This window comes from Labeo rohita, chromosome 23 (assembly GCF_022985175.1).
Source record: "Labeo rohita strain BAU-BD-2019 chromosome 23, IGBB_LRoh.1.0, whole genome shotgun sequence".
NCBI lineage: Eukaryota > Metazoa > Chordata > Actinopteri > Cypriniformes > Cyprinidae > Labeo > Labeo rohita.
Genome location: NC_066891.1, coordinates 18,595,824 through 18,612,736, shown reverse-complemented (window position 1 = coordinate 18,612,736; position 16,913 = coordinate 18,595,824). Strand labels below are relative to the sequence as shown.

The 16,913-nt window shown below is 35.4% G+C and overlaps 1 protein-coding gene across 1 annotated transcript in view; it reads right to left on the bottom strand.

The window, feature by feature from the left end:
- Positions 1 to 16,913, bottom strand: part of lamb2l (laminin, beta 2-like) — a 58,873-nt gene that overhangs the window by 29,562 nt on the left and 12,398 nt on the right. The window contains exons 2-5 of the mRNA XM_051096416.1: positions 15,910 to 15,985; positions 5,425 to 5,594; positions 1,923 to 2,058; positions 225 to 298 (exon numbers count right to left, since the gene is read on the bottom strand). Coding sequence (XP_050952373.1) covers positions 225 to 298; positions 1,923 to 2,058; positions 5,425 to 5,594; positions 15,910 to 15,940 — 411 coding nt within the window. The 5' untranslated portion in view covers positions 15,941 to 15,985. The remainder of the gene's footprint in view (positions 1 to 224; positions 299 to 1,922; positions 2,059 to 5,424; positions 5,595 to 15,909; positions 15,986 to 16,913) is intronic.

Below are 16,913 nucleotides of genomic sequence, written 5' to 3'. Positions count from 1 at the left end.
AACATGGTAATTACATTGCTGTCTACGAAGGGTGAGAAAGCGCTCAGATTTCATCAAAAATATCTTAATTTGTGTTCTGAAGATGAACGAAGGTTTAACGGGTTTGGAACGACGTGAGGGTGAGTAACTGATGACAGAATTTAATCTTTTTCTGAGCTATCCCTTTAACTATTATTGAAATATATTGTTGTGCTTATGTATATTCATTTATACTGTATACATACCTTAAATTTCATGATGAGATGAGTAAAATGGAACTCGGCCTCAAGATTCAGTCTAATACCGACAGTCTCCTCTCCTGCACACAAATCGACAGATGAGTAGATAAAGTTGTTATCTACAAGTATTCAGTGGAATTTATGCAGTCATGTCTTTTATTACAATTTACTGAGTGAAAAGCTTATTCAAAATTCATAATTTTTAGGAAAAAGAATTATGTAATACATTTTCTTTAGTGTTGACCACAAACCTAACACCACTAGTTTTTAATGTTTTTATTCTATGTTTTTTTATTCTATGTTATGTGTCTAGGTTTATTTTTTTTATTTTATTATTTTTTTTTTAATGTACAGTAGCTATACACTAATTAACTGTATATACCAATTCACATTAATGAAATATATTTTTTCATTTAAATCTTTTTAATTACTTTTAAATATTTTTAAAAAAATGTATTTTATTTAAATTAAAAAGAGAAACAACATTAAAAACTAACTAAAGTAAACGAATCATCATAAATTATTGCATGAAAAGGATTTAAAAAAAAATAACATGGATTTCATAGCTTTCAGGTTACATAGGTCATACATTTTCTTAGTTTTAATTTGCCGTTTTTTTAATTTTGCTTTAAAATGTTCTATTTTTTAGATTTTTTCTAATAAATACACTACCAGTCATAAGTTTTAGAACAATAAGATTTTTAATGCTTTTTAAAGAAGTCTTTTCTACTCACCAAGCCTGCATTTATTTGAGCCAAGTACAGCAAAAACAGTAAATTTTGAAATCTTTACTATTTAAAATAGCTTTTTTCTTTGAATATATTTTAAAATGTAATTTATTCCTGTGATTTCAAAGCTGAGTTTTTTTAGCATCATTACTCCAGTCACATGATCCTTCAGAAATCAATCTAATATTCTGATTTGCAGCTCAAAAAACATTTTTTGTTATTATTATTATTTTAAAAACAGCTGCGTAGACCTTTTTCAGGTTTCTTTGATGAATAGAAAGTTCAAAAGAACAGCATTTATCTGAAATAGAAATCTTTTGTAACATTATAAAGATTTTTATCATTACTTTTGATCAATTTAAAGCATCCGTGCTATAAAAAAAAAAATTCTATCATTTCTTTCCCCCCAAAAAACCCGACTCCAATCTTTTGAATGGTATAGTGCATAATGTTACAAAAGCTTTTTATTTCAGATAAATGCTGATCTTTGGATCTTTCTATTCATCAAAGAATCCTGAAAAAATGTATTCAGCTGTCTAAATATTGATAATAATAATAATAATAATCTTGAACAGCAAATCATCATATTAGAATGATTTCTGAAGGATCGTGTGACACTTAAGACTGGAGTAATGATGCTGAAAATAAAGCTTTGATCACAGGAATAAATTACATTTTAAATTACATTTGCATAGAAAGCAGTTATTTTACATAGTAAAAATATTTCACAATATTACTGCTTTTTTTGTACTTTGGATCAAATAAATGCAGGCATGCTGAGCAGAAGAGACTTTTTAAAAAAAACATTAAAAATCTTACTGTTCAAAAACTTTTGACTGTTAGTGTATATAGTACACATTAATATTAAAAACGTGTACCAGTAATAATTTGAATAATGATTAATTTTAACTACACTTATCACATATTAAACGGAAACAACAAAGACTTTTGGTCTCAAAACACAACCCTCACACACCATTTACAGATTGCCACCAGGTGAGTTCTCCTCTGCTGTCTCTCTGATAGATGACATTCTTCACCCTGTGGCTGTTGTTGTGATGATAGGCATTGTATGGCTTCCGAGAGTCACACTTAAAGCACTTATTTAAATCCTGCAGAAAGACATAAAGAAAAAGTGAGGGAAAAAATGCACTTAGGAACAGTGACGCAGTCTGACAGGAGCCTCTTCACACCTTTTTTCAGGTACATTTTCATTTGTAACGACTTAAATTAGCATGGCTCGCAGCTCAAGTAACTGCCAAGACAAAAAAAAAAAATCTGGGTCATAGCCTGAGCAAAATCTTCCCTCAGAATGGGGGGCAAGTTCCATGCCAACCTGGAAGCAGAGGAGGAGAAGGGAATGGGTCTTCTGGAATCAGGTCAGAACATGAGTGTTAGCGTGGACGAACGCCAGAGCACTTTGTCTAAGCCGAGTTGTTGTCATGAGCAACAAAACCTCCAGCAGTGGCCTGGCTAAACCTACTGAGGCACGTGCATTTCTTCGGCTCCCTTGAAAAGATCACAGCGACGACCAGGAGAAGCTCAGTATCTATTTCAGATCTTCATAAGCTCTGCAGGACATTGATATCAGCACTTGTACAATATTGTGCTTACCACACACTAGACACATGCTTACTGGGGTAGTTTTGAGTGTCAGCTGCCAACAATAGGATTAGCAGTGATCAACTGGATTATGAACTACAGGAATGCTATGCTGGGGCCCTGCAAAAAACACATTTCTAATTCCTCTAGCATGACTTAACAGCTCTGTGGATTCACACAGTTTAAGTGTGTGGACTGAAATACGGGACAATAGAGACACTTTCTAATGTTTTTGGCTTCCCACTCTAGTTAAGGATACATTTTTTGATGCAAGAATATACACATACACACATTAAGTTTGAGCTTATATTTATAAAAATAATATCGACTTCGATATGTCGAAACAGTTATTTTTTTGCACAAAAACCACCACAGTTAAACACAATAGTTAAACAATAATACATTTAAGAAAATAATTGTTTACAAAAAGATTTTTTAGGGTTGTTAGGATATTTATTCAAGTTAAGTTATATTAGTTAAGGAAGAAAAAGTAAATTAAGTAAATGTTTCCATTCCAAAAAACAATTTTGGAAACAACAGTTCATTCATCCATCCATCCATCCATCCATCCTCATTCATTCATTCATTCATCCATTCTTATTCATTCATTCATTCATTCATTCATTCTTATTCATTCATCTTCATCTATCCATCCAAATTCATTCACTGATTCTTATTCATTCATTCATCCTTATTCATACATCCTCACTCATTTACTCATCCATCAATCCATCCACCCATCCTTATTTATTTATTTATTCATTCACCCAGACTTTATTCATTCATTCATATTCATCCATCCATCCATCCCAATTTATTCATATATCCTCATTTATTGATTTATTTATCCATCCATCCTTCTATCCTTATTCATTCATCAATCCTTATTCATTCATTCTTCCATCTTTCCATCCATCCTTATTTATTCATTCATTCATATTCATCCTTACATCCATCATCCATCCCAATTCATTCATTAATTCTTTGATCTATTCATTCATCCTCATTCATTCAATCCATCCATCCATCCACCCTCACTCATTCATCCATCAATCTTCATTCATTCATTCATCTTCATTCATCCTCACTCATTAATTCATCCATCAATCCATTCATCCTTATTCATTCATTCATCCATCCATCCAGACTTATTCATTTACTCATATTCATCCATCCATCCATCTATCCCAATTCATTCATTTTCATTCATCCTCACTCATTAATTCATCCATCAATCCATTCATACTTATTCATTCATTCATTCATCCAGACTTATTTATTCATTCACTCATATTCATCCATCCCAATACATTCATTTTCATTCATCCTCATTCATTAATTCATCCATCAATAAATCCATCCATATTCATTCATTCACCCAGACTTATTTATTCATTCACTCATATTCATTCATCCATCCTTCCATCCTAATTCATTAATTTTCATTCATCCTCACTCATTAATACATCCATCAATCAATCCATGCATCCTTATTCATTCATTCAGACTTATTAATTCACTCATATTCATCCATCCATCCATCCATCCCAATTCATTCATTCATCCTCATTCATTCATCATCCATCCATATTCATTCATCCTTATTCATTCATTCATTCATCAATCCATTCATCCTTATTAATTCATCCTCATTCATTCATCAAATTCATTCATTCATCTATCATTTTAATCATTCTTCTATCCATCCATCCTTTATTCACTCACTCATTCATGCATTCATATTCATATAATTCAGCAACAAAATTTAAAAAAAAAAAAAGACTAGTGTAAAATTTGTAGATCAAGTATCACATCTACTACTGTGCTTTTTGATAATAATAATAATATATAACAGTGCAGTAAATTAAAACTAGCATTTCCATTTGACACTCTTGACGGATAGGTCACATCACAAACGGAAATGTGGAGAACTCTACAGACACCCTACTGACAAACAAATTGTCAGTCCGCTGACAGGTAACACCTGCACTGAGGACAAATCGGGTGTAACTCTCCCTGTCTAGGATGTATGGTGCCTTCAGGCAGTTGAACAGTTTGTCAATTTTATGCACCCAAAATGCTTTAATGAGAGGAACATACATAGAACCTGAAAGAACAGCAAACATTTTAAACAGACATTAATCAAGCATTAAACTGTCAATGAAAGTACATTTTATGAGGGCAGAAAAGAGCGCTTTACAGACACCTGAAGGAAAGGGAGGAGTAGAGATTCAGGATAAAAGAGGAAAAGCAAACAGAAGTAGATGTACGAGTTAAATACAAGATCTTTTAAATCACACACATATCGACCAGAAAAGCCTTAGGCTGCAGATTTTTCTTCAGTGGAAGAGGTGTGGCATACTGAGCAACACACGTGCGAGACAACAACGTGTACAGCATCTTGTAACCTAATAAGTGTGCCAGTGTGTGTGTGGAAGAGATTTTCCCTTCATTTTAGGGATAAAAAAATGAAATCACATACATTTTGGTGATCGAACAAACCGTTCGAACAAACTTGTAAAGTAGATAATAGATTTTTAAGCGAACAACTCTTTAAAAGAAAATCTAAAATTGCCAAACAGTAGAAGTCAGTGGAAAATCCCTGGCATGACTAAAAGCTGTTTAACTAAAGTCAATAACAATCATATTTTGATGAATGGATGTTTTCATTTCCGTGAATTTACCTCATATTAAAAAAAAACTTCTAAAGGGGTTGCGTGCACAAGCACATCTATCTTCACATGACAAATGATTTCTGTGAACACAGGGCAAGGCCATACATGCAGGAGCAGAGAGCATGGTTTACATAGCATGAGATCATGTTTCTGTGTCTATATGAAAAAGAAAGAACGGTTCAGGAATAATGTTGGGTTTACCTGCAAATGACTGACGATGCAGTACTGCTCAGGCCTATCCAGGCCACAGGTGGAGGTGGCGGTTAGGTTAATAGCTCGGCCAATCAGAAGGTTTCCCGTCGCTGGGTAACAGCTGCCTTCCATGCAGCCGTGTGGGGCGGAGGGCAGCTCCTGAGCCACAACTGGAAGAACTTGAGAGGACACAAGACAGGAAATGGAGATAAATAGCTGAGTATTCTGTTTCACAGGTTCCCTAAGAAGTGTTTACTTCTTATTACACACGAGTAGCTGTTTGCAGTGCCTTTTGGACACATTCACATACAGTTGAAGTCAAAAGTTTACATACACCTTGCAGAATCTGCAAAATGTTAATTATTTTACCAAAATAAGAGGGAGCACACAAAATGCATGTTTTTTTTTTTTATTTAGTACTGACCTGAATAAGATATTTCACATAAAAGGCATTTACATATAGTCCACAAGAGAAAAATAATGGTAGAATTTGTAAAAATGACTCTTTTCTAAAAGTTTACATACACTTGATTCTTAATACTATGTTGTTACCTGAATGATCCACAGCTGTGTTTTTTTTCTTTAGCGCTATTGTTCATGAGTCCCTTGTTTGTTCTGTACAGTTAAACTGCCTGCTGTTCTTCAGAAAAATCCTTCAGGTCCCACAAATTTTTTAGCTTTTCAGCATTTTTGTGTATTTATACTCTATTCAACAATGACTGTATAATTTTGAGATCCATCTTTTCAAACTGAGGACAACTGAGGGATTCATATGCAACTATTACAGAAAGTTCAAACACTCACTGCTGCTCCAGAAGGAAACACAATCCATTAAGAGCCGGTGCGTGAAAACTTTTTGAATTTGATAATCAGGGTAAATTTAATTTTGTCTTCTGGGAAACATGTAAGCATCTTCTGTAGCTTCTGAAGGGCAGTACTAAATGACAAAAAAATTCTATTTAGGCAAACTAAGAAAAATGAACACATCTTCATTCTGTTCAAAGGTTTACTTCCCCAGCTCTTAATGCATTGTGTTTCCTTTTGAAGCATCAGTGAGCATTTGAACCATCTGTAGTAGTTGCATATGAGTCCCTCAGTTGTCCTCAGGGTGAAAAGATGGATCTCAAAATCATACAACCATTTTGGAAAGCGTTCAAATACACAAAAATGCTGAAAAACCGAAGAATTTGTGGGACCTAAAGGATTTTTCTGCATGACGAACAGCAGGCAGTTTAACTGTTCAGGACAAATAATGGACTCATGAACAACTATCACTAAACAAAAAAACACAGGATCATTCAGGTAACAACACAGTATTAAGAATCAAACATATGTAAACTTTTGAACAGGGTCATTTTAATAAATTAAACTATTATTTTCTCTTGTGGACTATATGTAAACATATTTTATGTGAAATATCTTATTCAGGTCAGTACTAAATAAAAAATAACATGCATTTTGTATGATCCCTCTTATATAATAATTAACATTTAGCATTTTCTGCAAGGTGTATGTAAACTTTTGACTTCAACTGTATATATGTATACATCCCTAAAATAACAAATTTCATATAAGATGACCAAATATCCCACTGGAATGACTGGAATGTACCTTCTAAAGAATGCAAGTGATCCACATCAAGATAATATAAAAACACGTGCATCAGTTTTTCCTGACCCACGGCACACTTTCCTTTCCACATGACAGCCAATGATTGGATAGCACTGCATACTAGCAGCGCGGCTTCTGTTTGATGACCTCATGCGGCTCACGCACCCACCCAGGCAGCAGAATCAAAGGCTGAGGTTTTAGTTTCTCATTGAGTCAGAAAAATAACTGGCTTTGTTCCACATGGTTACCTCTGCAAGGGGAGGACTAAAAATGAACTGCGTTTGCCTTTCAAAATCCACAGCTCACCATAGGGTAATCAGACATCGTCAAATCAGAATCTATTTCATACATGGACATGGAATATTCATCTCTAACCTTGTGGAACTATCATTACAGAGGACTAGCATGTAATCACACCCTTAAACTATACAGGCTCATAATGAGTTGGAATTTGGCAGTTGGAGAATGGCGATAACCATGTGACCACACATCTCAATGTGTTTGACCTCTTTATCATTTCTTTATCATTACAACAGACACGTCTCCAGGGTCAGGGCTGAGAGCTTCTTGAAAAAATGAAGAAATGTCCTGGTCCATCTTTGGGCCCCTCGGTGCAAACATTTTTCACACACCACTGACTCCGAATAATAATGCCATCATCTCACAGACTAATGAAAGAATGAGTGAGAGTAAATGAAGCAACAAAAGAATAACACGCAATAACAGAATGGACACGCTGAAAGAATAAGATGGAGTAGATGTCAGATATAATTGAGAGACTGAGTGTTAGAAAAACAAGTATATTTGAAGTATATCATGCTGATTTTAAAACAATGTTATGAAGCCAGAAAATAATCATTGTTGGAGGAATGTGGTAGATCAGACAATATTGAATATATCCTCTATTTTTACATTTACATTAAATAACCCAAATCACTCTCTTAAAGGGATAGTTTACTCAAAAATGAAAATTAATTCATTAATTACTCACCCTCATGTCGTTCTAAACCCATAAGGCCTAGGGTCGGAAATGAAATCCGAGAGCTTTCTGACCCTGCATAGACAGTAGTGCAACTGACACTACTCTTATGAACACACGGCGAATACTGACACACAAGAGAAAAAATGCTTGAAAAGTAAAAAAGCATTCTCGTAGCTGAATAACATTGTGGTTGAACCACTGATCTCACATGGACTTTTTAATGATGTTCTTACTACCTTTCTGGGCCTTGAATGTGTCAGTTGCATTGCTGTCTATGCAAGGTCAGAAAGCTCTCGGATTTCATCAAAAAAAAAAATAATAATAATAATTTGTGTTCTGAAGATGAATGAAGGTCTTTCGGGGTTGGAATGATATGAGGGTGAATAATTAATGACAGAATGTTCATTTTTGGGTGAACTAACCCTTTAATATTAAGTTTTAAAAACACCAGTAATTCAAAAACACTGATAAAATGGTCTAAATATGATGTCTAAATTCCTATTCAGCATTTAAAATGATCAATGTTGTATTTTTAATTCAAAAAACGATTAGTAACTTATTAGTATCCGCCAGAATATTGGCGCATCTCTAGAAATTCTTTGAATACATTAACAGAAATGTATCATTTGACTTTAAGATTTAATAATACAAATGTGATCCTGGACAACAAAACCAGTCATAAAGGTACATTTTTTTAAATTTAGATTTATACATCACCTAAATAAATAAGCTTTCCACTGATAGGACAATATTTGGCCGAGATACAACGATTTGAAAATCTGAAAATACTTAAAAAACAAAATTGCCTTTAAAGTTGTCTAAATGTTCTTAGCAATGCATATTACTAATCAAAAATTAAGTATGGATATATTTACGGTAGGAAATTTACAAAATATCTTCATGGAACATGATCTTTTCTTCTATCCTAATGATTTTGGCATAAAAGAAGAAATAGAAAAAGCTCTTTTGGCATAAAACCTAGAAATATACCCGTGCTACTTACAACTGGCTTTGTGGTCCAGGGTCAAATACACAGTATATAAAGTCATCAAATTCAGTGCTTTTTATGATACACATTGTGTCAAAGCAACTTTATATCTTAATATTTTTAAGGATTACAGTTGCATTTAGCAGATTAGAGTTGGACAATACTAAACTTGACATTTTATGATGATACAAGCTAGATATCACGCAACCGAGATTTGTTGTATTGCTTTATCATTTAATTACCCAACGCTGTTCTTTGCACAAGAACAAAGATAAGCCTACAGAGTTCATAACAATATCGAAATCTGGCCCCTTCTCAGTTAAAAAGCGAAAACAAGGACCATAAATTCCATTTGATTGCGTCAAGGTGCTAAACAGTGTGTGAGGGCATTGAAAGCCTTTATGGTTAACTCACGTACTGTAAAATTCCTCATGACGAAGGAATAAAGGTTCTGATCTTTGGAATGTGTGTCCACACACATCCGACTCTCCCTGGGTAAACAATCATGCTATTGGCTTGCTAAACATCTGAAAACCACCAGGACTTAATCATAGGCTTATTACATTTTAATAATAACAATAACATTAAAGTTAAAGTTTAAATACTATTTTACACATGCATTTCTCTACAGGTCTAGTTTACAATTACATCTCTTAAGGGAATGTAGACCTCTATCTGTGTGTTTGTTTATCATATTTGTGAGAGCTGGGGATTCCCGTGAAAAAAAAAAAAAAAAACTTAGCAAATACCTTTCATTCACAATCTCGCTAGTTTTTTAAATAGATGGGGGTATTTCAAAAGCAATCTGTTGAGAGTACAGGTTGCTAATTACAGGACGGCGTCTGAGGAACTTTCATTAATATAGAGTGCATTACAGTCTTTAAAGGCCACACACACCAGAAAACAGCATTTTGAGTTTTCTGCCTTATGAGAGCTAACATAACATTCCCTGAGGTCAAGGAAGTGTTTAACACTTTTTCTTCATGACTTCTCATGTTCTGACTAGCAAGGGCGAAAATGTGACTGTCAGAGTGTGTGTTTGGGGATTTGAGTGGTTGGCAAGAATAGGTTTTGAAGGTGTTTTGCCATAGTCTGTCATTGAGGCTCCACGCATTCTTTTTCTCCTTCAAAGTGTCAAAACAAACATGGAAAAGAGAGATAAATAGCATCGCCTATAGAAAAATAGATGAATGTTTGCACATGCAGTGGGTTATACCCTCTTAAATCTTTCAGTAGACTAATTAACTACAATTAAAGACATATATACTGCCATCTAATAGTTTGAGGCTACTGGAGAAAATAAAAACAGTACAATTTGTAACCACAAAGTAATTTCAAGCATAATTTCATTGTGTTTTAATGAAGCAAATAGGACTATAAATAAACAAATAAATGCCAGAATATAACTTGTTATAAACAAGATCACAAACAAACATCTTTTATGTTGCGACAGGCACATGGCTGCTCGTCCCTGCATTCTCTACTAACAACACCCAGAAACTATATGAGCTATCGCACACCCTCATACTCACATGCCGCCTTTACAACATACACAGATACAAGTTAAACATCTGGCTGCAGACACAACAACGTCTCCGGTTCCACAGATGAGCATCTGCAAAGTGATGACAGTATAGGAATGCAAAGCCAGGAAAATGTCATTCATTAAGAGAAAAATTCCAGGTGTAAAAGTATCTCGCAAGGGTCTTACAAAATGCCCATCTGTAGCTAAGGAATGGCATTCCACAAACATCTGACAACAAGACGCCACATGTGCCGAACAGCATGTCACAAGGAAGCCGAGACCACCACAGAAAAGACTAATGTGTCTCCAAACAATATGATTATGCTTACTTACAGTTGAAGTCAAAAGTTTACATACACCTTGCAGAATCCGCAAAATGTTAATTATTTTACCAAAATAAGGGGAAGCATACAAAATGCATGTTATTTTTTATTTAGTACTGACCTGAATAAGATATTTCACATAAAAGATGTTTACAAATAGTCCACAAGGCTTCTAGAGATCAGTACTAAATGACAAAAATATGATATTTAGGCAAAATAAGAAAAATGTACACAGCTTCATTCTGTTCAAAAGTTTACACCCCTGGCTCTTAATGCATCGTTTTTCCCTCTGAAGCATCAGTGAGCATTTGAACCTTCTGTAATAGTTGCATATGAATCCCTCAGTTGTCCTCAGGGTGAAAAGATGGATCTCAAAATCATACAGTCAAACCCAATCAAACCCAAAGAATTTGTGGGACCTGAATTTTTCTGATGAACAGTGGGCTGTTTTAGGACAAACAAGGCTCATTAACAACTATCACAAAAAAAAACTAATGTGGATCATTCAGGTAACAACACAGTATTAAGAATCAAGTGTACGTAAACTTTTAAAACTCAACTATTATTTTGTCTTGTAAACTATATGAATTATATAAACTATATAAACATCTTTTATGCAAAATATCTTATTCAGGTCAGTACTAATAAAAAATAACATGAATTTTTGTATGATCCATCTTATTTTGAGGTGCATGTAAACTTTTGATTTCAACTGTAACGTTTATATAAGATCTAAGACTAGGGATGCATGACATTCAGTTTTTTCAGCTTACAGTTATTGAACAATATTGGATATTTATTTGTGCTCAATATGAATATCCTGTATTCATACTGCATATTGTAATGTTACGACGCCCAAATTAATAAGTCGACTTGTGCATTCAGAAATAAAAAAGGTAGGTTAGCATAGACAATGCACTGTCAAACCCAGAACTGGAATGTGAAAAAAAAATCTGATAGTGAACCTGCAGGTACAGACAAAGCAAGGCAGCTATTGTTGTTTGAAGTCAAACAATCACAGCTGAACACTTGACAGACCATAACTAGATCTTTCCCCATATCCAGGTTGAACTGATAACAGTACAGTAAAGCTCTTATGTAGGAGCGCATGCATCCTAAAGCTGGCAGACCTATAGATTTTGTCTACATGCAGTTATTCCATAACAGGCCAGAGTTCATTATTGTAAGTACACATGCCGTAAGTCACATAGAGACATTCCATTACAATAGCACATGCTTACACACCTTGATCATATTTCTTGTACAATCATTAACATGCAGCCTCACTGACCCACATCAAGTCAAGAACAGTACAATGGGCACAGGGCCCACAGCGTCAGATAATGAAGAAGAAAAAATACTGTAAGTCCATGTCATCTGTGATAATTTGCATTTGAATTCCTGGGAAGCAGTGGACAAACTTAGTCAGGCGTCCATCTTCCGTTATAAATTTATAGTGGCCTTTGGCTTAAATGGAATGAAGGAAGCAAGTAAATAAACAAACTTACTCTCATTCAGCTTTATTTGACCTGTACAACAATGGGGAGAGGGGAACAAGACCAGGAGAGGAACTCAGGAACTCAAGTCCTCAAGTGCATACTTCACTATAGTAGCCTAAAAAGAACTGTGTGTGTGTAAAAAGAATTGTATGTCTGAATGCATAGTATTCATGTAGTAAGTCTGGATTACATTCACACTACGTAGAATAACTATTTTGTTCACTCAGCACCTACTCAGACAGAATGAAATTTTGGATGGAGCTCAAAACTTAATTTTAGGTCACCTAAGGCAGAGCCACACCAGAAATTGAAGTGCTACCCACCTCGCTATGGCTCCAACTAAAGCTGCATAATTTTACTGTTCAGAACAGCCTCAACATTGGGAGCGGACCTACAGTATGATGTCTAAACTTGTCGTCTGGGTAGGCAGCTCACTAGGGTTTGAAACCGAGCCAATCTTGCAGTTTTTTTCCATTTTCCATCCACTCCAATCCAAGTCATTTAATCTTTTAAGTGAAGTACTTTCAACACGGGATATACATTTAGTCATCTTAGCTAACTCACTGGTGATTGAGTATGTAAGGATCCTGAAAAATGAATAAATGCACTGATAATTGCGCTGCGCTACAATGAGAATAATGGGCTAAACTGAGCGTGCTGATCCCCCTCTCCCTCGCACGTCAAAACTAATGGCCATCCTTTGCACTGCTCTCATTCAATTCTCAGTCAAGCACCCTCACTAATGAAATCCTGCTCTCCACTCTTATTCTCCACTTCTCAACCTCAGTTTTCGCTCTCTCATTTGATTCAATGCATATAGTAGTGAAACTGACTGGATTTAAATGTGCATGAACACCAGATCTATGTGCCAGAAGTATGTGTTAAAACTGTTATCCCATCAAATTAGAGCTACCATAATTAAGAAAAAGCACTAAAATGCCTCAAAAAATTAATAAAACATTTAATCACCTAGTTTCCATGGATGCAATGTGCAGCAGGCAAAACGGCACCTGATATATAATCAGTCTAATTATGAGTCTAAATATATATGAGCCTAATTATCTTAAAAGGAAGCGTGTTTGTACTAAATGAATGCTTAATTATAGTGCAGAACTCTTTTAGCACATTTAATAATAACAAAAGTTTTTGCGTTTAAAGATGTCATCAGATGCAAAATTCACTTTTACATGTTGTTCGAACATAAATGTGTGTTGGCAGTGTGTGTACTCATTCACACTATAATAATAAAATCCACCCAGTGGTTTCTATTCAGTCCCTAAAAATAATGTCGCCTTTTTCAAATCAGGGCATTCTCAGCTTCTTGTCTGTGTGACATCACATCAACCAAAGCCATTCCCACAATAGTTGATTGACATGGCTGCCGTACCTTAGAACCACCCTGAGTGAGCTGTAACAGTCCGAGCGCCATTGTTTTAACGCCGGAGCAGGAGTAGATAAGAATGTCTCCTAAGCGATTGAGGTGTTTTGTTGTTGGATGTAATAATAAACATAGTAGTCATCATGTACTCCCGACATCTGAAGACTGAAGATGAAGTGGATTACGTTTGTTTTGGAAGGGAATGTGCCTCCCGATCTACCTAAATGCATCCATTTCATGCGAATCATTCGTGATCCAGCCTAACCTACAGCAGAAGTGAGTATAAGTTTTTTTTAATGAATCTTTGAAATTGCCTTTCCTAATAACGCACTAGTTAGCAAGTCAAAGTTTGCAGCTAAAGTAAACAGTCTCTCAGAGCACGTCTCATCACCCCTCAGAAGAGAGGGGCGGGGTGAGCAGAACTCATTTGCATTTAAAGCAACATGCAACAAAATGTGTTGTCTGCAGAGCTAATTTTGACAAGGTAAAAAGGGTGTTAATTTTTTTAATATTTAATTTTAAATATTTGTTTACTGGCATCTCTTTTATGACTGAAGGTCAGTATCACTGATACTACTGATGTCTCTATGATTTTTTTTTCTAATATTACTGAATTATTCTAAAAAAAAATACTGAAAAGAGGTGCTCTACCAACAAAAGAGGAGGTGCAACCAAAAATCATAAAGCCGTGTCAGCTATAAAATGTGCAACACTCATTCTTGAAGAAATCCAACTTCTTACTGGTTATAGCGGGTCATATGATGTTGCTAAAAAGAACATTATTTTGTGTATTTGGTGCAATGCAATGTGTTTACACGGTTTGAGGTTCAAAAACACATTATTTTGCACATACTGTACATGATTGTCTCCCTCTCTGACCCGCCTTTCTGAAACACGTTGATTTTTACAAAGTCCATCGTTCTGAAAAGTGCGGTGTGCTCTGATTAGCCAGCTAACCAGCGCGTTGTGAATGGCCGAATACCCCAAGCATGTGACCGAAATGTTACGCCCCTTATCCTTTTGATGCCCGGTGCGACGAGACAAAAACAATAAAACCCATAATAAAGGAGGCATTTGTTGCATCCAGTGAGGACATAATTACTGATTATAATGACTCGTACTGTCTTTTTATGCGTTAAGTTGCGTAAACATAACACCATGTCTACATTTGTGATCGCAGAAACAAGAAGCATCACTCTACAGTGCTATAAACTCGCATTTGAATAGCCAGTAGCAAATTCTTCAAATATGAAAACGTACTTACAGGCTGTGAGTCAGAAGCGCCAGACTGTCCTTGCAAAGGTTGGAATGACCTCACTTTATAGTGTGCACACCTACTCTCCCAGTTTTAGGAAACAGTCCTCCATAAAATGTGCTGCACATACTCAAATATTTGCGTTGTACTGTTCTGGAACAGTTTTGTAAATATAACTTAACCATTGATTTCTAGTTGTGTACTCATTTGAAAGGCCAAACAAAGTACTTTCACTTTCACAACACAAGTAAAACAGTCAAAAATGTCTGTCTAGTGTACGTTTACACTGTAAAAACAACAGAAATGTTGTACAGTGGAATGAAAAAACATGTTTTGTGGCCCTAATACTAAACACTAAAGCAGCACAGCTTATTATGAATTCACTTTCATGTGTCTGTTTGCATGTTTAAGGTGGTCGTTACAGTGATTTGAGATCTATTAGTGTTGTGCAAACACCAACAAAACATTTCCTTGTCTTGTTTAGCACAGTTCGCCGCAGGTGTACGGTTTCCTCTCCATATACCTTTTATTATGAAACACAAAGAAGCAAGAACAAGCAAACACAATGCCTTTGATTACTTCTCTTCAGAGAGAGAACAGCCAGGCACTGATGCTAAAGAAGAGAGAGGGGTAACAGGTTGGTCATGTTTTCGTTTGCTTAAGTCTATATTGTTTTGTGTTGAAAAGGGCTCTTGTGGGAGCTACTGTGAGAGTGAGGGGCAGGTGGAGCGCTGTGCGTTTGAACTTCACTTTGTTTAAGAAGCTTATCCCCGCTCACCTCACTGGAGACTCAGACTCTGATAATCACATGGGATTATCTGTATTGTCATCAGTAGGTTTATGATCCCACCTTAAGCTTTTTATCTGAGATCTGGAAGGTAAAAGACATGACCACCATATGCAGAAATTGGTTCAATTTAACATGAGACTTACCCAGAAGGAGAACACTGAAATATCTGGCCATCACCACAGGCTATCAAACAATCATGAGCATCTGATTTCCAGGAGCCTGAAATGTAAAGAAAAATAAGAAAAAGTAAGATTAAAGTGGTTCATCTTACAACCAAAAAAGTTTCCAGTGCTAAAGCTATTCATATGGTGCATTCACAAGACATTTTATATGATTTGTAATTCTTTATAAAGCATTTTACATTATCTGAACTTGAAACAACTGCATCTGACCAATTGACACTTCACAATGACCCGCCCCCCTGTGTCATTGTTGATATGTCCGACAAGCCATGGCGCTCTGACACCACACATCATGTTCTTACACAGTGAAAAATACATTGCAAAGCAAAGAGGAAACTATCAATGCGCCGACAGACAAGACAGAAAGGTTACTTCTGGTATAAAACAAAGTCTTAGTTTTCGAATTTTGACAATTTTTAAGAATATCCAGAGAATAAACACTGTTTTGTGGCTCTTTAATGTGTCGTGACAGATCACTTTAGCGCCTCAGATTAAGTGGCATGTCAACCAATCATCTCTTCCTCCTTACTAGTTATATCATGAAGTAAACATGAATGAACATCAGAAGGTAATTTGTTTAAATCGCGGAAGGACGTCAATACACACTATTTTACAGGTTCAAGTGCACCAACATTACTCCACTCTCCTGTCTGGTTTGTTTGTCAGACAAAAATGGCAGATTCGTCATTATTTGTCATCAGATTACCTGTCAATCAAACTCCCTGCAAAGGGTCAGTTGCAAATATGGTTTAAAATACTCCTTATTTGCTCCATACTGTGTACTAAAACTGAATATTTGTTTACATTAACCACACAATCAATGGATAATTTACTCACCCCCATGTCATCCAAGATGTTCATGTCTTTCTTTTTTCGGTTGTAAAGAAATTGTGTTTTTTGAGGAAAACATTTCAGGATTCCTCCTCATATAATGGACTTCTATGGTGCCCCTGAGTTCGAACTTC